Source organism: Sus scrofa, chromosome 14, assembly GCF_054392235.1.
Source record: "Sus scrofa isolate SSC_HxYL_T2T_F1_AM1 chromosome 14, Sscrofa_HxYL_maternal_Yorkshire_Landrace_v2.0, whole genome shotgun sequence".
Classification (NCBI taxonomy): domain Eukaryota; kingdom Metazoa; phylum Chordata; class Mammalia; order Artiodactyla; family Suidae; genus Sus; species Sus scrofa.
In genome coordinates, this window is record NC_139396.1 from 57181060 (window position 1) to 57202429 (window position 21370).

The 21370-nt window shown below is 44.0% G+C and overlaps 1 protein-coding gene across 15 annotated transcripts in view; it reads left to right on the top strand.

The window, feature by feature from the left end:
- SPRING1 (SREBF pathway regulator in golgi 1) overlaps nucleotides 1-21370 on the top strand; it is a 356205-nt gene that overhangs the window by 249064 nt on the left and 85771 nt on the right. For 2 of the 15 annotated variants that reach the window (XM_013990339.3, XM_084994207.1), the window contains exons 7-8: nucleotides 10381-10437; nucleotides 10655-12868. The exons of 5 other annotated variants lie outside the window; for them this stretch is intronic. In XM_013990339.3, the coding sequence (XP_013845793.2) occupies nucleotides 10381-10437; nucleotides 10655-10789 (192 nt within the window). In that variant the 3' untranslated portion in view covers nucleotides 10790-12868. Of the gene's footprint in view, nucleotides 1-10380; nucleotides 10438-10654; nucleotides 12869-15792; nucleotides 21274-21370 lie in introns of those variants that run through there. 8 more of the 15 variants (XM_013990340.3, XM_013990343.3, XM_013990341.3 and 5 more) reach the window with 5 other exon arrangements.

Sequence of the window (21370 nt, forward strand, 5' to 3'; positions counted from 1 at the left end):
GTAACAACAACAAACAGCAAAAGCCCTAGGGAGGCAGGAAGCCTGATTTCCAGTGTTGCCATATTATATTACTAAATTTCAATAAAAAATATAAGACATTCTCAAAAAACAGAACTATATGGCTCATTCACAGCAACCAGTCCCTTTGGAAACCAAGATTTTGAACTTACTAGTCAAAGATTTTAAATCATCTGTTTTAGATATGTTCAAAGAACTAAAAGAACAAAAGGAAAGTTAAGGTGATAAGATGATGTATCACCAAATGGAGATATCAATAAAGAGATAGAAATTATTTTAAAAAGCCAAATAGATATTCTAGAGTTGAAAAGTATAGTGCCATAATCAGAATGAAAAATTCAGTGGAGGAACTCAAGAGCAGATTTGAGTTGGCAGAAGAAGGAATTAGCACATGTGAAGACAGGTCACTTGAGGGTATCCAATTTGAGCAACAGAAAGAAAAAGGAATAGAAATAAAAGAACAGAGCCTCAGAAGCCTGTGGGATACTATCAAGCATACCAGCTATGCATGATGGGAATCCCCAAAGGAAAGGAGAGAAAAAGGCAAATGGGATATTTGAAGAATAACATCACAAATTTGATTTTTAAAAAACTAATCTGCATATCCAAGAAGCTTAACAAACTCCAAGTAGAGTTAACTCAAACAGATTAATATGTAGACATGATATGTCACGGGTAGTCAAACTATTAAAAGCAAAGACCAAGAGAAAATCTCACAAGCAGAGAAGAGTGACTCATCATCTCAATAAGATTAAGAGTGAATTTCTCATCAGAAATTATGAAGTTTTGGGAGTTCCTATCATGGCTCAGTGGTTATCAAACCCAACTAGTATCCATGAGGACGCAGGTTCAATTGCTGGCCTCGCTCAGTGGGTTAAGGATCCAGTGTTGCCGTGACTTGTAGTGTAAGTCACAGGTGCGGCTCAGATCTGATGTTGCTGCGCCTGTGGCGCAGGCTGATGGCTATAGCTCCAATTCAACTCCTAGCCTGGGAACATCCATATGCCATGGATACAACCCTAAAAAGACAAAAGACAAAACAAAACAAAGAATAAAGAAATTATGAAGTTTTGGAAGCAGTGGGATGACATATCCAAGGTACTGAAAGGAAAAGATTGCCAACAAAAGATTCCATATCCACTATATCTATCCTTCAAAAATGGAGATGAAATTAAGGCACTGACAAATATATAAAGACAAAGAATATTTACTTCTAGGAGACTTGACCTACAAAAATACTAGAGGGAGTCATTCAGGGTAAAAGGAAAGGACCCTAGGCATTAATTTGAATCCACACAAAGGAATTAAGAGGACAACTGAAAGTAATTACATAGGTAAATATAAAATAATGCATAAATGTATTTTTCTTTTCCTTTCTTATTTAAAAGACAATTGCATAAAGTAATAACTACTAACTTATGTTGATGGCCTTATAATGTGAAGATATAATTTTTCTTTGTATTGTATTGTGAGACAGCAATAGCACAAAGCAGGGAGTAAAGGACAGAGCTATATCGAAGAAAAGTTTTGGTGTACTGTTGAAATTAAGTTGATGTTCATCTGAACTAGATTGTTTTAAATTAAGGTTTTATTTGTAATCCCCAGGGCAACTACTAAGAAAATACCTTGAAAAATATAGTAAAAGAAAGAACAAGGGAATTTAAATAGTATGCTAGAAAATATCTATTTAATACAAAAGGAGGCAGTAATGAAGGAATGGATTTAAAAAAAAAAAAAAAAGACATAGACTCATAGAAAATACATAACAAAATTACAGACACCTCATCTGTAATTACATTAAACTCTGCCTTGTTGTATCAAGTGTAAGTGAACTAAACACGTCACTCAAAAGGCAAAAATAAGCAGAATGAATTTTAAAAATACAATTAAATGCTGTCTATAATAGACACACTTTAGATGCAAAGACACAAGTAGATTGAAAGTAAAAGGATGGAAAAAGATATACCATGCAAACAGTTAAAGGGAACTAGAATGGCTATACAAATATCAAACAAAATGGACATTAAGAAAAAAATTAAAAACCTGAGAGTTCTGATTGTGGCTCAGGGGGTTAAGGACTGAATGTTGTCTCTGTGAGGATGTGGGTTCCATCCTGGCTTGGCTCTGTGGGTTAAGGATCCAGCTGGGGGTGCAAGTTGTGGCATAGGTCACAGACACAGCCCAGATCCAGTGTTGCTGTGGCTGTGGTATAGGCTGGCATTTGCAGCTCCAATTCAACCCCTAGCCCCGGAATTTCCATAAGTCTCAGGTGCAGCCATAAAAAGAAAAAGAAAAAAAAAAAAACTGTACTTGAGATAAAGATAGATATCTTATAATGATAATCAATCAGCGAAGAAGTTAACAACAGAGCCCTGAAGTGCGTGAAGCAAAAACTGACAGAACAGCAAGAACAGTACTATTCAGCAATAATAGCTGGACACATCAATATTGTGCTTTCAGTAAGGCAGTGAATTAACAAAGAAATAGAAGACTTGAACAGTACTATAAAGCAACAAGTCCTCTTAGACATCTATAGAACACTTCACCCAACAACATCAGAAAACATTCCTTTCAACTGCACATGGAATATTCTCCAGGATAAACCATATGCTAGACCTTTGAAAAATTCTTATTAAGTTTTAAAGGTTTTGATCTGTAATTGAATAAACTTGCTATGGAGAAAAGCCCAAACACAGATGGCTTCATTAGTGAATTCTGCCTAACATTTAAAGAATAGTTAACACTGATCCTTCCTATACTCTCCCAAAAAATAGAAGAAGAGAAAATACTTTCCAGATCATTCTATGTGACGGGTATTACCATGATACAAAAAACAAAGACATCAAAAGAAAAGAAAACTATAGACCAGTATCTTGTGAATTTAGATGCAGAATTTCTCAACAAAGCAAACAAAATTCAGCAACGTGTAAAATGGATTTGTACACCATTACCAAGTGGGATTTATCCCAGGAATACAAGATTGGTTTAATATATTAAAAAAAACTAATCAATGTAATGTGCCATATTAATAAAGGGGGAAAACCACACAATCATTTCAATAGGTGCAGAAAGAGTATTTGACAAAATCCAATATCCTTTCATAAAAAAAAAAAAAAAAAAAACACTCAAAAACTAAGAATAGAAAGGAACTTCCTCAATCTGATAAAGGGCGTGTATGAAAAACCCCACAGCTAACATCATACTTAATGATGAAAGACTGAATAATTTCTCTCTAAGATCAGAAGCAAGACAAGGATATCCACTGTCACCACTTCTATTCATCATTGTCCTGGAGGTTTTAGCTAGGGCAATTAAGCAAGAAAAAGAAATAAAAGGCAAGTAGATTAGAAAGGAAGATGTAAAACTATCTTTATTCACAGAGGCATGATCTTTTTTTATATAGAAAATCCTAAGGAATCCACAAATTCAAAAAACAAAGACAAATAACTATTAGAATTTTAAAACAAGTTAATCAAGGTTATAGTATACAAGATCAATATACAATATATTAGCAATAAACAGTCAAAAAATAAAATTAAAAAAATAATTCCCACTTACAATGGCATAAAAAAGAATAAAAGGCTTAGGGAGGCATTTAACAAAAGAAGTGCAAGACTTGAATATTAAAAACTATAAAACACCATTGAAAAATTAAAGAAGACCTAAATAAATTGAAAGAAATTCCATGATTATAAGTTGAAAGACACAAAATTGTTAAGATTGCAATACTGCAGTACTGCCCAAATTAATCTACATATTCAATGCAATGTTTTCTTTTTTCTTCTTTTTGTTTTTTCTTGCTTTTTTTTTTTTTTTTTTTCTTGCTTTTTAGGGCTGCACATGCAGCATATTGGAAGTTCCCAGGCTAGAGGTCAAATCAGAGCTGCAGCTGCCGGCCTACACTACAGCTCAGGTAATGCCAGATCCTTAACCCACTGCGCAAGGCCAGGGATTGAACCCGTATCCTCATGGATACTAGTCAAGTTTATTACCGCTGAATCAGAACAGGAACTCCTCAATGAAATCTTTACCAAAATTCCAGGTGTCTTTTTCACAGAAGTTGACAAACTGATCATGCAAGAGAGCTAGAAGAGATAAAACTCTTGAAAAAGAAAAACAAAGTTGAAGGACTGACACTTCCCACTTTCAAAACTTACCGCAAAGCTACAATAATCAAGACCATGTGGTACTACTATAAGAATAGACATATAGAGCAATAAAATAGAATTAAGAGTCTAGAAATTAACCTTTACATTTGTGTCCAATTGATTTTCAACAAGGGTGCCAAGACAATTCAGTGGAAAAGAACCATCTTTTCCACAAATTATGTTGGGACAATTAGATGTCTATATGTGTAAGAATGAAGCTGAAACCCTACTTTATACCATCTATAGAAATTAACTCAAAATGGATCAAAGACCTAAACGTAAGAACTAAATCTATAAAATTCTTAGAAGAAAACATAGGCATAAATCTTCATGATCTTGGATTTTAGGCAATGGTTTCTGAGAAGTGACACTAAAAGTAAAAGCAAAAGTGACAAATGGAAAAAATGGATAAGTTGGAGATTATCAAATTTTAAAACAGGTGCATTCTTCCCCAGAAAGGGAGAAAATATTTTCAAGTCATATATCTGATAAAGGACTTATACCCAGAATATATTTTTAAAAACTCTTACCACTCAATAATGAAAAGAAAGGGAGTTCTCTGATGGCCTAGCTGGTTGAGCCTCCTGCATTCTCACTGCTGTGGCTCTGGTTGCTCCTGTGCGGTGTAGGTTCAATCCCTGGCCCAGGAATTCGCACACACTGCCCGTGTGGCAAAAAAGGAAAAAAAAAAAAAGAAAAAAGAAAAAACCCCAAGAGAGAACCTGAAATAAACGTTGCAACTCTCATTTAAAAATAAATAAATAAAATAATAATAATAATGAAAAGAAAAATAACCCAATTTTTTTAAATAAATGAAGGAATATATTTGCTTAGTTAAATAAATGATTTTCTGATGAAAACATACAAATGGCCAATAAACACATGAAAACATACTCGGTATCATTAACCATCAGAAAAATGAAAATCTAAACCTCGGTGAGATACCACTTCATGCCCGCTAGGATGGATGTAATCAAAAAGATAGCCAGGGAGTTCCCGTCGTGGTGCAGTGGTTAACGAATCCAACTAGGAACCAAGAGGTTACGGTCCCTGCCCTTGCTCAGCAGGTTAATGATCCGGCGTTGCCATGAACTGTGGTGTAGGTTGCAGACACGGCTGGGATCCAGCATTGCTGTGGCTCTGGCGTAGGCTGGTGGCTGCAGCTCCGATTGGATCCCTAGCCTGGGAACCTCCATATGCCGCAGGAGCAGCCCAAGAAATAGCAAAAAGCCAAAAAAAAAAAAAAAGATAGCCAGTAACAAGTATTGGCAAAGATGGGGAGAAATTGGAACCCTAATCTTTGCTGGTGGCAAATCAAAAAGCTGTAGCCACTTTGGAAAACAGTTAAGCAGTTCCTCAAAAAGTTAAACATAGAGTTACCATATGATGTAATAATTCCACTCCTAAGTATATACCTAAGAGAATTGAAACATATGTCCAGGAGTTCCCTGGCAGTCTCGTGGTTAAGGATCCGGCATTGCCACTGCTGCAGCTCCAGTCACTGCTATGGCTCAGGTTCAGTCCCCAGCCTGGGAACTTCTGCATGCTGCAGGCATGACCAAAGAAAAAAAAGAAAAAAAAAAGAAGAAGGGAGTTCCCGTCGTGGCGCAGTGGTTAACGAATCCCGCTAGGAACCATGAGGTTGCGGGTTCGGTCCCTGCCCTTGCTCAGTGGGTTAATGATCCGGCGTTGCCGTGAGCTGTGGTGTAGGTTGCAGATGCGGCTCGGATCCAGCGTTGCTGTGGCTCTGGCGTAGGCCGGTGGCTACAGCTCTGATTCAACCCCTAGCCTGGGAACCTCCATATGCCGCGGGAGCGGCCCAAGAAATAGCAGCAACAACAACAACAACAAAAGACAAAAGACAAAAAAAAAAAAAAAAAAAAAGAAGAAGAAAAGGAAAGAAATGTACATCCACACAAAAACGTGTACATGAATGTTCACAGCAGCATTATTTATAATAGGCCCAAAATGGAAACAACCCCATCAGCTAATGAAGGGATAAACAAAAAGTGGGCTAACCATACACTGGAATATTATTCATCCATAAAAAGGAATGAAGTAGTGATGCATGCCACAACATGGATGAACCTGGAAAACATTATGCTAGATGAAAGGAACCAGTCTCCAATGACCACATGTGTTTCTTTATATGGAGTCTCTAGAATAAACAAATCTATAGAGAAGGGAAGTAGATTAGTGCTTGCCAGAGGTTGGAGGAAAGGGAAAGGCAAAGGTAGGGGTAGAATTGTTGGTAGGTGTGGGCTTCTTTCTGGGGGAATGAAAATGTTCTGGAGTTAGTGGTGATGTTTGCAGAATTCTGTAAATATACTGAAAAACCACTGAATTGTACTTTTTTTTTTTTTTTAATTGTCTTTCTTCCATTTCTTGGGCTGCTGCTGCGGCATATGGAAATTCCCAGGCTAAGGGTCTAATCGAAGCTGTAGCCTCCGGCCTACGCCAGAGCCACAGCAACGTGGGATCCGAGCCACGTCTGCAACCTACACCACAGCTCATGGCAATGCCAGATCCTTAAGCCACTGAGCAAGGCTAGGGACCGAACCCACAACCTCATGGTTCCTAGTCGGATTCATTAACCACTGTGCCACGAAGAGAACTCCCTGAATTGTACTATTTAAAAGGATGAGTTTTATGATATGTGAATTTTATCTTCGTAAAGCTACCAATTTTAACAAGGATAAATACAGGGTGATACCATTTATGTAAAAATTTTAAAGCACACAGGAACTAATATTATCAATTATTTAAAGTTACATACACACACAGTGAAAGTACATCACGGGAGTTCCTGTCATGGCTCAGTGGTTAATGAATCCAACTAGGAACCATGAGGTTGTGGGTTCAGTCCCTGGCCTTGCTCAGTGGGTTAAGGATCCGGCATTGCCGTGAGCTGTGGTGTAGGTCGCAGACGTGGCTCAGACCCTGAGTTGCTGTGGCTCTGGCGTAGGCTGGTGGCTAAGCCTCCAATTAGACCCCTAGCTTGGGAACCTCCATATGCCGCAGGAGCGGCCCAAGAAATGGCAAAAAGACAAAAAGACAAAAAAAAAAAAAAAGAAAGTATAGCACGAGAGTGAAAGACCAAATTCAGGATTGTGGTTCTCCCTAAGGAGAGAAGAAAGGGAAGAGATGTGTTGTAATGTTTTATATATTTTTTTTTTCCAAGACAAAGATCAGAGCAATTACAAGAAAATGTTAACATCTGTTAAATTGGGGTTCTGGATACATGGATGTCTGTTATTTTATGTTCCATAGTTTTTAATGTTTGAAATTGTTAATGATTATAAGTTTTAAGGGGCAAATGGACCCCTCTATTTCCTTAGCCTGTAGCAAGTTGAAGAGTGGCCCCCCCAAATATATTTCCACTTGTGGATGTGACTTTATCTTTTTAAAATGTGTCTTTATAGAGGTAATAAAGTTAAGGGTCTTAAAATGAGATTTTCTTGGATTAGGGAGGGTCCCTAAACCTGATGACAAATAGCCTTATAAGATAGGAAAAGAGAAAGCAGGGAGACACACACAAGGAGAAGGCCATGTGCAGGAGGAGGCTGGGGTTGCAGTGATGTAGCCACAAGCCAAGGATGACAGGAGCCACCAGAAGCAGAAAGAGGCCAGGAAGAATCCTCCCACGGAGACTTCAGAGGGAGTGTGGCCCTGAGAACCCCTTGATTTCAGGCTTTTGGTCTCCAGAACTGTGAGAAAGTGAAAAAAAAGGAAGAATTCTGTGTTTTCTTAAGTGACCAATTTTTGGTCATTTGTTACAGCAGCCACAGGAAACTCATACACTGCCTGTTTCTTCCTGTTCAACTGGCCCTTTCCTTCTCCCAAGCACTGCCCTGACCACCCTCCAAAGCCAAAGCCTTCACTCTCTCTGCAGTTTCCTTCTTGCTCATCCAAGTCATCTTCTCCGCTGCAAGAAGAAAGGAGAGGTGCCTTCGTGGCCATACCCCTTGGGGCCACAGCACACTTGATCTCGGGGGCCATTTTCACTAGTTTTGCTGCTGGATTTGGAGGTCTCCTGGCTTATCCTGCCAAGCCCTCTTCATCCTTCTGTGGCTGCTTCCTGCCTCCTCTAACCCCGGCCAAGGCACTCAGGCCCCTTCCGATCAGCTGCGTCCTGGCCTCGGCTCCCCAGTGCCTCTTATGCATACAGATGTGGACAGCTGACTTCTGCTTCCAGCTGCCATCAGCCTGAATAACACCTTATAAATAAAACCACACACAAGATGAAATGCCATAAGAGAAAATAAGATCATTTTAGCTACTTTCACATATGTCATCTCACTTAAAATTTATGGACTAGGTACTATTACTATTCATGTCTTCAGATGCTCAGAGAAATTAAACAAGTTGCCCAAGATCTTATAGCCAAGCTGAGCTGGGCTTTGAACTGGAACCTGGCTAATTCCAGACCTGCTGGGTGAGGATCCTGGCACAGCTGCTTGCTGGCCCTATGAAAGCTAACCTGTTACTGAATCTCTCTGCTCCTCCATTTCTGCCTCTGTAAAAGAGTTAATAATGATCGTTTCTGTCTCAGAAGCTGTGAGGATTCAATGAGGTTTCTGTAGAAAACCCTCGCTTGGCACCTAGGAAGCACTCGATAAATGTCAGCCAATATTCTCAGTGTTAGTGATGGTTCTAGCAAATATTCCTTCAACGAACATCCTACTCAGTTCAACACTCCATTGGGAAATAGTATTTGTTTGGCTGGTTGATTTTTTTTTCTTTTTAGGACTGCACCTGCAGCATATGCAAGTTCCAGGCTGGGGGTCAAATCAGAGCTGCAGCTCCAGGCTTATGCCAGAGCCAAGCAATGCCGGATCTGAGCGTGTCTGAGACCTACGCCACAGCTCACAGCAACACCATATTCTTAACCCACTGAGCAGGGCCAGGGATCAAACCTGCATCCTCGTGGATACTAGTGGGGTTCGTAACCTCTGAGCCACAGTGGGAACTCCTGTTTTGTTAATTTTTTTAAAAACAATGGCTCATTTTAATTTTATTCTGAACGTTATCTCTCCAAATGGACCTAGATGTGCATTTCTGGGCTTCTGTTCACAGCCTGAAGTTAGGGCTGGGTCTTGTGGCTGTTTGTGCCTTGTGCTCTGGGACCAAAGGGAAAGTTCTTGAAGAGGCTGGCTGTAGGCGGCGTGCGGCACACCTTTTGCAGTGAGCTTGCTTCCTTGCAAAGTAGAAGATCTCCCAGGGCTCTAAGGGCTCTGTCAGAGGGAAAATGCCTTCTTCTCTGGCTTATTTGCTCAAGGTTTAAAAGGTATTTCTGGGCTTTGGCTAAGAGGAAATTTAGCTTTCAAGCAAATCCTCATGCACTGGTTTTCTGTAAACATCTGAATACAGTGTATGCAGCTTTGAGCCCACTCAGCTTGGCTTTTCCCATATTTGACAGCCCGTTAGGACGGAATAAAGTCAGCTTGATATTTGTAGAGCCACGTCAGCCTTGACAAGCAGGTTCTAGATGTTACTGCTAGGCTTGTCTCCCCAGCACTGTACTGGGGACATGTATGGAGGTGGATGAAAGTTAGTTGGCATGAGTCCTGGGGAAGGATGGAGGATTAGGTGGCATAATTAAGACCTTCCTGCATCACCATCTAGGGAGCTTCCCAGTGGGCCAAGGACCTCTGAGATAGGAGGTTCATTTGGCCACTTCCCAATATTTCCTGAAGACCTACTGTGTGCCAGGCCCTGCACTTGATACAGGGGATTCTTTATGAAGCTTGGCTTCTGGTGAAGGTGGACCCTTTCCCAAGGACACCCTAGACCAGAATCTCAGTAGTATCAAAACCCCTTCGAATAACCTCTGTGTGAATGAGGACAGGCTAACTGCTATAATAGCCCCATCTCAGTGAGTACCCCCACAAAGGCTGAGGTCCACGTCACAGTCCAGTGCAGCTCAAGTTGGAAGATCTCGGCTCCATACAGTCATGGCAGGCACCTTCCAATTCAGGGTTCCACCCTCCCCTGGGGTCTCAGAGTTTTCCACAGGATCCTCTCTCTGCATCTGACCAGCCAACAGAGCATCACAGGCTTTTTTCATGGCCAGGCTTGGAAATGACCGTCATCCCTTATTCCACATTCCACTGGTCAGAATCCGGTGATATGAACCTGCATAACTGCCGGGGTCCATCTGTGTCTTGAATGAAGACAAGGGGTCTGGTGAGACACAGCACTGTCTTTGTCACAGGATCTGTGTGCCCAGGACTGTGTAAGGATGCCAGCAGGAATGTCCAGGGTGCCGATGGTGAGTGTGATCAACTAGAACAGGGACACTCGGGTGCAAAGTGCCAGGCTCTCTGCTCTCAATGAGGACAGAGCGTCTTCCCAGCCCAGACTGCCTGCTCCCCACCCAGCTCTTCTGGGTAATAGTCATGCCTCCTCGGGCACATTGCCCCACTTCTCCAAAACCCAGTTTGCTCAGCTGGAAAACAGAGATGCTAATCACAGTTCCCACGTCACAGGTTCGTGTGAAAAACCAAGAGAGCTGGAAGTGGAGAAGCAGGTTGTACGTCCAGTGCCTGCCACATGGTCAACACCTCATAAACGGGGATCATGATAAGAAGAAGCTGGGCTTGACTTCCCTCTGCCACTTGTAAGACATGGCCAGGTCACCTTGACCCCTCTGAACTTCAGTCTCTGAATCTCCAAAAACAAAGATAACAATCTTCCCATCCCAGAAAGCAGCATCAAGACTAAATTTATTAAACCAAGCCTGCTTGATTTATTGCCTTATTTATTAAAAAAAAAAGTTTAGCATGCAGCTTGACACATAATACATGCTCAACAAGGATTAGCTATTACTATTATTATTATCAAAGTCTTTTAACCTATATTACCTCATTTAAGCATCACATCTACTCCCTGAGATAGAAAACAGTTTTCTACATATGTATGTGAGAGACAATCAGAGCTCTGGGAATGGATGGATGGATGGATGGATGGATGGATGGATGGTTGGATGGATGGATGGAGAGAGGAATGAGTGAATCATCACAATAGCTTGTGTCTTCTATGGCAGTAGGTACAGTTTCCATTTCTCGGAGCAGTGGTGAAGTCTGCCAAAATAAATTAACTTTCCCACATCAATGACTCATTTGGCAGGAATAACAGCCTTGCAAACAGAATAGAGGATGGAGAGGGAGGAGGCCACGGGACTGGGGAGGCGGGTGGGGTGGGGGGAGGATGGGAGAGGAGCTTTCTAGTGACTCAAGATAGAGGAAGCAGCTTCCCATTCTCTCGTTCTCCCTCTCTCTTTCTTTTTAACCAAATATGTAGTATATAAACATGTACCTTTAAATTTGTGAAGTGGGGGGCATAGAGGCTCCAAGCTATTGGGTGACTTGGGACATCAGGAGCAAACAAGGGGACTTAACATCAGCAGCCTTTTGCTGGGTAGACAGGCGTCCAGGGCTCACTGTAGCCACATGGTGCATGGCAAGGTCAGGCCTCCCGCCAGTGCTCCTTCCTTATCCCACGGGCTCTGGGGTGGGCCCTGAGTCCCCTCGGACGCTTGCCCTTGCCTGTCCGTTCTCACAGCTTGCTCATGCCTCCTTCAGTGGCTGGAGAAGCTTCAGGGCAGACGGAGGGAAGATCAAAGCCTGAGACCACAGGTCCTAGAAAGGAAGGGATTTAATTACCTACTTCTCTTCCACACAGGGGTTTTATGAGGAGGCCTCGAGGAGGGGTTCTGCCTGTCTCCTAGAAACCCGGCCAGAGGCAGTGAGCCGAGGATAAAAGAGATGCACGATAGACATGAGAAGGAACTTTGATCCCTGCCATGAGGATGTTCCACCTGAAACATGGCTTGGATGGGCTGCTTGGACTTTCTCCAGCTCCCCACTGCCTGTAGGATACCATCCATTTTAGACTTGTGGTTGGTTAAGAGCATGGACTTTGGGGTCATAGAGACCTGGGCTGGAATCAGTGCTTGGAAAAGTTACTTAACTTTCCCAACCATTACTCTGTAAAATGGTGTATTCTTCTGCTAGGGCTGCCATTACAAAGTACCACAAATCATGGGGCTTAAACAGCGGAAATATATTGACTCACAGTTCCAGAGGCTGGACATTAGAAATCAAGGTGATGGTGGGCTTGTGTCCTTCTGAGAGCTGTGGAGGGAAGAATCTATCCCAGGCCTCTCTTCTCAGTTTGTCCATGGCCATCCTCCCTGACTCTCTTCACTGTCTTCCTTCCATGTGTGTCTATATGTGTCCAAACTTCCCCTTTTTATAAGGACACCAGTCGTATTGGTTAAAGGCCCACCCTAATTGCATCATTCTAACTAATTACATCTGCAATGACCCAAATAAGGCCACGTTCTGAGGTACTTGGTGGGATGTGGGGGGAGAAGGACTTCAACATATGTTTAGGGGGAGGACATAATTCAACCTATAAGAAATAGGTACCACGGAGTTCCCTGGTGGCTCATCAAGTTAAGGATCCGGTGTTGTTACTGCTGTGGCTTGGGTCACAGCATGCAAAAACTCAATGAACACCTATCAAATGAATGGCTAAAAGAGCCTTTAATAAATAACAGAAACCCAACACAAAATGACTTAAGTGATGAAGTAGTATTTATTAGATTACATAACTAAAAATTCCATAGGGAATGTTTCAGGTAAGGTTAGATATAGGGGCTCACACATTGTCATCAGGTTCTGGAATCTCTCTATCAAGATGCTATGTTGTGGAGTTCCCGTTGTGGCGCAGTGGTTAACGAATCCGACTAGGAACCATGAGGTTGCGGGTTCGGTCCTTGCCCTTGCTCAGTGGGTTAATGATCTGGCGTTGCCGTGAGCTGTGGTGTAGGTTGCAGACGCGGCTTGGATCCACGTTGACCCCTTGCCTGGGAACCTCCATATGCCGCGGGAGCGGCCCAAGAAATAGCAAAAAAAAAAAAAAAAAAAAAAAGACAAGATGCTATGTTGTTTCATTCTCAAGTATATCCTCTTCACAAGGTAGTCTTTGACACCCTCCAAACCCAAGACCAACAGACACAGCACCTCTTCCTCTGATTTATAAAAGCTCTAAGATTAGGCCTAACCCTAACAATGGATCACATGGACAGCCCTGAACTAATTATCGTAGCTGAGGGATTGCAGTGCTCTGGCTGGCTAACAGGGTCACGTGTCTTCCCTGTCAGTTATCTATTATGACATAACAAATGACCCCCCAAATTTAGCGATTTAACACAGCCCATGTTTATTATCTCAGTTTCCTTAGGTCAGGAATCCAGGCATAGCTCAGCTGGGTGCTCTGCTTCCTATTCTCTCACAAGGCAGCTCTTAGGGTGTTAGCCCTGGGTCCCCAGTCTCATCTGAAGCCTCGACTGAGAAAGGATACGCTTCCAAACTTACTTAGCAGGACTCAGTGTTTCACAAGATGTTGGGCTGAAGGCCTCAGATTCTCACAAGCTGTAGCCTTGGCTGGAGGTAGCCTTTAGTTCCTTGCCACATTGGCTCTCCCACATGGTGGCTTCCTTCATCAAAGCATGCAGTCTGAGAGGGAAGTAGAGAGAGTCTGCCAGCATCACGGAAATCACAACCCTTTGTAACTTCATCCTTGAAGTGACATCACATTACTTTTGCTCTATTGTATTGATTAGAAGCCCATCATTAGGTTCAGCCCACACCCAGGAGGAGGGGATTATACATGGGTGTGGACAGCAAGAGACAGGGATCATGAGGTGGTGGGGTGAGGGCGAAGTGCGTCTTAGAAATCTATCTACTATACTCCTTTGCAAGCCGGGGTAAAACCAGCTCCCCATGAACTACCTGGATGGAGAACTGGGGGAGTAATCCCCCCAAGGAATACTGGGATGTTTTTACCCGAAGGGAAAAGGGGTCCAAAATGGACGAAACAGCAAAGGCTACAGAGCAACTGCAGTGGCTTGTAGTGAACACCAGAATCAGGATAAGCCTAATCTACCTGACGTGTTCCTAAGAGGTTGTACTGAATGAGAAATGACTGGTTCACCAAATCCTTACCAGCAGACCACCATTAGGGTTTCCCCCACCCCAACTTTGTTTGACAGTCTATACACGTGATTTCTTTTTTTTTGTTTTTCTTTTTTATATATATATTTTTTTTCCCACTGTACAGCAAGGGGGTCAGGTTATCCTTACATGTATACATTACAATTACATTTTTTCCCCCACCCTTTCTTCTGTTGCAACATGAGTATCTAGACAAAGTTCTCAATGCTACTCAGCAGGATCTGCTTGTAAATCTATTCTAAATTGTGTCTGATAAGCCCAAGCTCCCTATCCCTCCCACTCCCTCCCCCTCCCATCAGGCAGCCACAAGTCTCTTCTCCAAGTCCATGATTTTCTTTTCTGAGGAGATGTTCATTTGTGCTGGATTATTAGATTCCAGTTATAAGTGATAGCATATGGTATTTGTCTTTGTCTTTCTGGCTCATTTCACTCAGTATGAGAGTCTCTAGTTCCATCCATGTTGCTGCAAATGGCATTATGTCATTCTTTTTTATGGCTGAGTAGTATTCCGTTGTGTGTATATACCACCTCTTCCGAATCCAATCCTCTGTTGGTGGACATTTGGGTTGTTTCCATGTCCTGGCTATTGTGAATAGTGCTGCAATGAACATGCGGGTGCATGTGTCTCTTTTAAGTAGAGTTTTGTCCGGATAGATGTCCAAGAGTGGGATTGCGGGGTCATATGGAAGTTCTATGTATAGATTTCTAAGGTATCTCCAAACTGTTCTCCATAGTGGCTGTACCAGTTTCCATTCCCACCAACAGTGCAGGAGGGTTCCCTTTTCTCCACAGCTCCTCCAGCACTTGTTATTTGTGGATTTATTAATGATGGCCATTCTGACTGGTGTGAGGTGATATCTCATGGTAGTTTTAATTTGCATTTCTCTTATAATCAACGATGTTGAGCATTTTTTCATGTGTTTGTTGGCCATCTTATACACGTGATTTCTAAGTGTTGTCTGAGGTAGCCTCTCTGGAATAATTGTTGTCGAATTGCCCTCCAGACTTGTTTAATATCTGCATTTCCCCTCTCATTGTTCTTCACCCATTTAGTAGAGACTTGCCTTGGAATGAATCCCCAACAAGGTTATAAAGTTCCCAGGAGCAAGGATCATATCCCTCCAGGGCACCCAGGCCAAGTTCTCTGCCCTCCTAGAGATGGAACGAATGATATTTACCAACCAATGAGTTTCAGGCTTTTCTGATATTTGCTGAGCTCCTAATTCTTTTACAAGAAGGATCTTGAATCTACATAAAAATACATGTGTAACTGAAAGAAGCAACAAACCAGTGCTGCGTCCATAGAGTTCAAAAGAACTGCAGTTCCAGTTGGCAATTAATAATGTTCATTTAACACGGCATCTCACTTTGAAAAGAGTGGCTAGATTGGAGGGGGAGGTGGGAATATTATTTTATTCTTGGGATAAATGAAAGATTACTATTTAAGTCTTCTTTAAATAACTCTCAAATAGACACTAGAGATGAAATTACTTTTAATTGGCCAACTTAGCACTAGCTCTTGAAGGCTCAGGTGAGTGAAATGAGATTACTGTCTGTTAAAAACTTGACCTTGTCTGTTGTCTCTTTCTCTCCCTTCTTCCCAGGACAAGGATTTACCTATCACTCTTCTTTCTGAATCAGAGCCTTTCTACATAGCTGGCATCTTCCAACCACCTTCTGATTTTACTCACCAAACACAAGGCAACTGCTGGAGGTTGGGGTGGGTTGGAAAGGAGTCTGATTTTTTTTTTTTTTTTTTTTTTTTTTTCTGTCTTCAGTAGACATGAAGGTGTTTCAGTGCTGAGGAAATGGGATGAACTGGGATGTCATCCTGGCTCCTTCACTTCCTAGCAGTTGACCTAGGGCAAATCACCTCGCATTTCCAAGCCTCAACTGCTTCATATGTTCAGAGAGGATGATTAATACCTACCACAAATGTTGTTTTCAGCCCTGGGCAGGTAAATGTCTAATAGTTGGCTCCCTGGAAGAAAACCCTGATTTGCAGCATTTGCCAATTATCACAGTGTAAATACTCACACCATGGCCAATTTCAAGCTACCAATATGAGGTCACCGAACACAGAGTTGGGAAAAGATGTGCAAATGCAGAGTGACAAATACCATATAGTATTTTCACCATCCAGACATAATAGGCGTAAATAATCTCAAGATAATAGAATAATTCCGTCGGTTGATCAAGTGAGGCGTTTTGAACACTTATTTCCTTTGTTTTTAATAGCATTTATGTAATTGTAAGTTTATTTAATTTCTTTTAAAAAATAATAGCTGTGCCTCTCTGCTCTCTCAGATTCTATATCTCAGCGAACATAGGGACCCAAGGTTGAAGGAGAGGGAGAAGTCTGTAGGTAACTAAAGTACGGGATAGCTTATTGGGAAGTTTAGGGCCCCGAATGTGAAGATGAAGACTTGAATTCAAACCCTGTTTCCCCCTCTTAGTCACATAGCTCATCCCCTCTGTAAAATAATCCTCTGGCATAAAATAACTATTTTACATTATCTGTAAAATAATCCTCTTCTCTTGGGTTTATTGCCAGGTCTAACTGAGATAACATGGGAAAGCTTTTAGCACAGTGCTGGGCACATAGTAGCAGCTCAATAAAAGGTAGCCACACTCATTAAGAATGAGATAATTGTGCTAATGCAAAAGTGAGAACATGGCATTGGGAGCATGGCAGAGGGATTAAGCCTGGCACGTTAAAGAGCTGGGTTCAAGCCAGGTGCAAGGAAGTGGGGGTGGGAGGTGCTATAGTCTGAACTGGAAAATTGGGAGGGGGTTGCCTTCGCCGATGGGCAGCTCCACCCTTAAAAGGAAAAAAAAAAATCACAAATAGGAACTTCGAACCTGCCGCTTATATTGGATGTAAGCCTCTCTTTCTGGGAACAAGAGTCAGGAAGGCAAATCAATGAACTTAAAAAGTAAAAGTGGGTAAACTGATATGAGGCCCTGCCTGCCTTCCTCACCAGGCAGTTGTGGGGCCTCACAGACCACCGCCATCAGCCTGGGAAATCATGAACGCACAGTGGTGGCATAGGACCCACCGCAGGCAGGTCATCAGACCAAAGCCGAGCTTGAGAAAAGATCTGTTGCTTGGATGAGGAACAGATTCGGTTGCTCAACCCAACCTGTCCTTATTGCCAGAGCCCCGGTCCAGTATCCTCTCTGGCTCAGATGGAAACACCAAGACATTGGGGAGGTGACCGGCTTATATCCTCAGAGCTGAAACTGTGGGGAGCTGGAACTTATGTCCAGTGTTCCCCGCCAGGAGATGGTCTAGGCAGTGTCCCCAGGAACTTCATGGCTCCTGTCCAGACAGAAGGAAGAGGCTGGCAAGGTGACTCCCTGCACAGGACTGTGCAGATTCCTAAAAGCTCTGTGCCTGGGCTGCAGCCTCGCATCCCTGCCTCGCCCTTCCAGTCTGAGCCTGAGTTTTTCTTAAACAAGAAATTACCAGTTATCATTCACTCTGAAGAGACACCCGACCGGCTCGTCAGCATGGCTGGCCACCTTTGATCTGCCTCCAGATGCAGCCATTACTCACGTTGCTACCCCCCTAACTTCCTCTTTCCAAGCTGCGAATGTAGAAACAATAGCTGACATTACCAAGTGCCAGGCACCTCACGTGCAGACTCTCATTTAATCCCCACCACAACTGATGAGATAGGTTTTAATCTATTATCCCCATTTTATAGATGAGAAAACTGAGTTCAAACAAGAGAACAGACCCACCCACAGACACCCAGCTAGTAAATGCCTCAAGTCAGGATTTAAACCCAGATTTTAGAGGCTCCACAGCCCACTTGCTGCCAGTAACTCAGAATGCCCCTCTGTTCCTCTGACAAGTGACCACTAGGGCAGGCCAGGACTGGGGTGAGGCCAGCAGGGTACAGAATATTAGGAGGCACCCACTGTCAGGGTCAGACCACCTGGGGCTGGGCACTGGCATGACTCGAGAACAAGTGCCTCCTTTAATTCTGGGCCCTAGGCACCTGCCCCAGCCCTGCCTCTAGGTAAATGCCCAGGTTTAGTGGCTTGTTGCCCCAACCAAGGTGAGGGCTGCTCCTAGACAGGAAAAACGTTCTGGTTAAACGAGCTATGACCAGAGTTTTTTCTCCCACTCTTACACAGGGTGGAATTTTCAAACCCCACCCCCACCCGCCCAGAGACTCATCCTAGGAAAGGGTGCCTAGACTGCAGGTCCCATCCCTGGGACCCCTTATCCAGCTTCCCTGACAGCCTGTGAGCTGGTGGCAGAGGAAGCCAGCACTTGCCTTCCCTTCCATCTTTCACCAGGTCTCTTCCCCGCAGAAACGTCCCTTCTGGATGAACTCAGTGGTACAGGCTCTGAGCACTGGAGTTAGACAGGGGTTTGAATCCTGCCTTCACTTCTGACCAGCTGTGTGATTTTGGACAAGGACTTTCTTCTCTCTGTGCCTTGGTTTCCCCATCTGTAAAATGGGACCAATGATGCATGCTTTGCAGGGTGTATTTGTTGCCTGCAGCTGCTCTAACAATTATCACCCACTGGGTGGCTGAAAACAGCAGAAGGTTATTGTTTCACAGTTCTGGAGGCCAGAAATTCAAAACCAAGGTGTCAGCAGGGCTGAACTCCCTCTCGAGGCTCTGGGAGTGGATCCTTTGCTTCTCCCGCCTTCTGGTGGTACCAGGTGTTCCCCAACTGATGGAGCATCACCCCGACCTCCACCACCTGTCTTGCCATGGCCTTCTTCCCTGTGTCTGTGTCCTTTTCTGTCTCTCATAAGGACATTCTCACTGGATGTGGGGCCCAACCTAATCCACCATGGTCTCATCTCAATTCTAGCTTAGTTGTGTCTACAAAGGCCCTATTTCCAATGAAGGTCGCATTCTAAGGTTCCAGGTGGACATGGATTTCGGGGAACACTGACCCCCCCCTGCACAGAAATGGGTCTGGCCCTCAGCCCTTCCAGCAGCCTTCTCCTGAGGCTATGCTGTCAGTGTCATGTGTCAACTTGATGGGGCCACAAGGTGCCCAGACATTTGGTTAAATACTCTCTGGATGTGTCTGTGAGGGTGTTTAAGGATGCGATTAGCGTCTGGATGGGTTGACTGAGTAAAGCAGTTAGCCCTCCCCACAGTGGGTGGGTCTCATCCAGTCCCTCAAGGGCCTGAGTTGATCAGAAATGCCTATAGGGAATTCCACTTTCTCTGCTGAGTATTTTTGAGCTGGGAGGCAGTCTCTTCCTGCCCCTGGACTGGAACTCCCAGCAGTGGCTCTCCCGCTGGCCCATCGTGAGTCTTTTCAGCCTCTATAAGTGTGTGAGCCGATTTCTTATCTCTTTTTCTCCTGCTCCCTCTTGATAGATATATCAGGTATATAGGTATACGCAATAACTATATCATATATATATGATATATGATATACCTATATATATATACCTACAGTTGCCCTTAGTATTTGTGGGGGATTGGTGCCAGGAGCCGCAGTAGATAGCACAATGCAAAGAGGCTCAAATCCTTTACATAAAATGGCACAGTACAGCAAGTATCTGCAGATGTAAAGTCCACAGATAAGGAGCACCGACTGTACATCTAACCCTATATGTGGATTCATCTATATCATCTATCCTACATATAGGATATCTATTTCATACCTCAATCTATTTATGCAGAATTATCTATATAGATACAATTATATAGAGACACATGTCTGCATATGGACAGTTCTGTTTGTTTCTCTGGAGAACCATGACTAAGACAGAGGCTTTTCCTTTCCCCTTGGAAAGAGGAAAGAAGCTTCCAAGAGCCGTGTGAGTCCTCAGGCTCGCCTCTCTGGCTTCTGAGTAAGTGTGGGGGAGGAAGAAGCTGCCCAGACCGCCCCCCCCCCGCCCCCCGCGCCCCATCTGAACTGTACTTTCCGTGGAAATAAACTTTCCCAGGGAGCCTCCCTGCCCCCGGCTATGCTTCACCCAGAGCCTGAGTCAAAACCACGTGGGTCAGAATGGGAAAGACACCTTCGTGGGGGCCTGGATCCTGGAGCTGTGCATCCAGTTGTCACATGCCCATCGGGAAGCCATGACGATGGCAGTTTGCAAGGGGAAGAGCTGGGGGTCAGAGGAGAGGAGCCCAGGGGCACATGGCTTTTCCTGGGCCAAGTGTTTGAAGGTTAAGATGAACATGCTGCACCGCAGCCGTGGGCACTGGCTTTTTGAGAGGAGACACGCTTTGTGCTGGGCCAGACCTGATGATGTGCCTTCACTTGCTTTGTCCCAAGCCACCTTGTGAAGTGGCAGTCACCCCCAGTCTGCAAACAGGGCTCAGGGAGGCTCCAAGAAGGGCTGTCCTGACTCAGGGGATCGTGCAGCCAGCAGAGTCAAACCTGAGCCTGCCCATCCCCGAAGCCCTCCCCCTCCCTCTCACCACTCCTCTCCCAGGTCACACTTCTCTTATCTTCCCCGATCCTTCCCGGCTGGGGCAGGTGCGCTGTGGGAAGGGGGGGCAGGGCAGGTGGGCCCTTCCTTCCTTCCTCTGGTCTTCATTCTTCAGAGTGAGAAAGAGCCTGGGTGTTTGAGTGAGTGAATATGTGTGACCGGGGTCTGGGTTTGCGTGTGCGTGTATGCGTGTGTGTGGCTTTACAGATGAGCAGGGAAGGGATGGATGGGAATAGACATTCCTCGGAGGCTGGGCCCAGCCAGGGGGGCACCCCCACCCCCACCACCCCCCACCCCGCTCCTCCCTCCCCTCCCACAGCCTCTCCTCTCTCTTTCCTCCCCTGGCCCTTCCCCGAGGATTCTGTCAGGCAGCCTGGGACAGATGAAAAGAGCGACGATAGGGCGGGCACATCGCAGGGGGGTCAGCAGGGGCTAAGCGGGTCAGGGCCCTCGTCGCTGCCTCCCCAGGTTCCTGAACGCCAAGGATTACGGCTTCAACGTCTGCTGTTTAATCAGCTGGTAGCAATTTAACCATTACACCCCAGTGAGAGAATCCTAGACATTTCCTACAGGAGGGGGAGAGGGGAAGACTAAGATGGGAGGAATGCAGGAAGGCGGGGGAAAGGAGACACAAAACAGCTTTATTAAAAAGAAAAAGAGGAGAAGAAAAGGAATGTGATCTGTAATTGTATCTCAGTTTGAAATAAGCTCCCCGAGCTGGGTGGGGAAGCAGACCCCAGGAGACGCTGGAAGG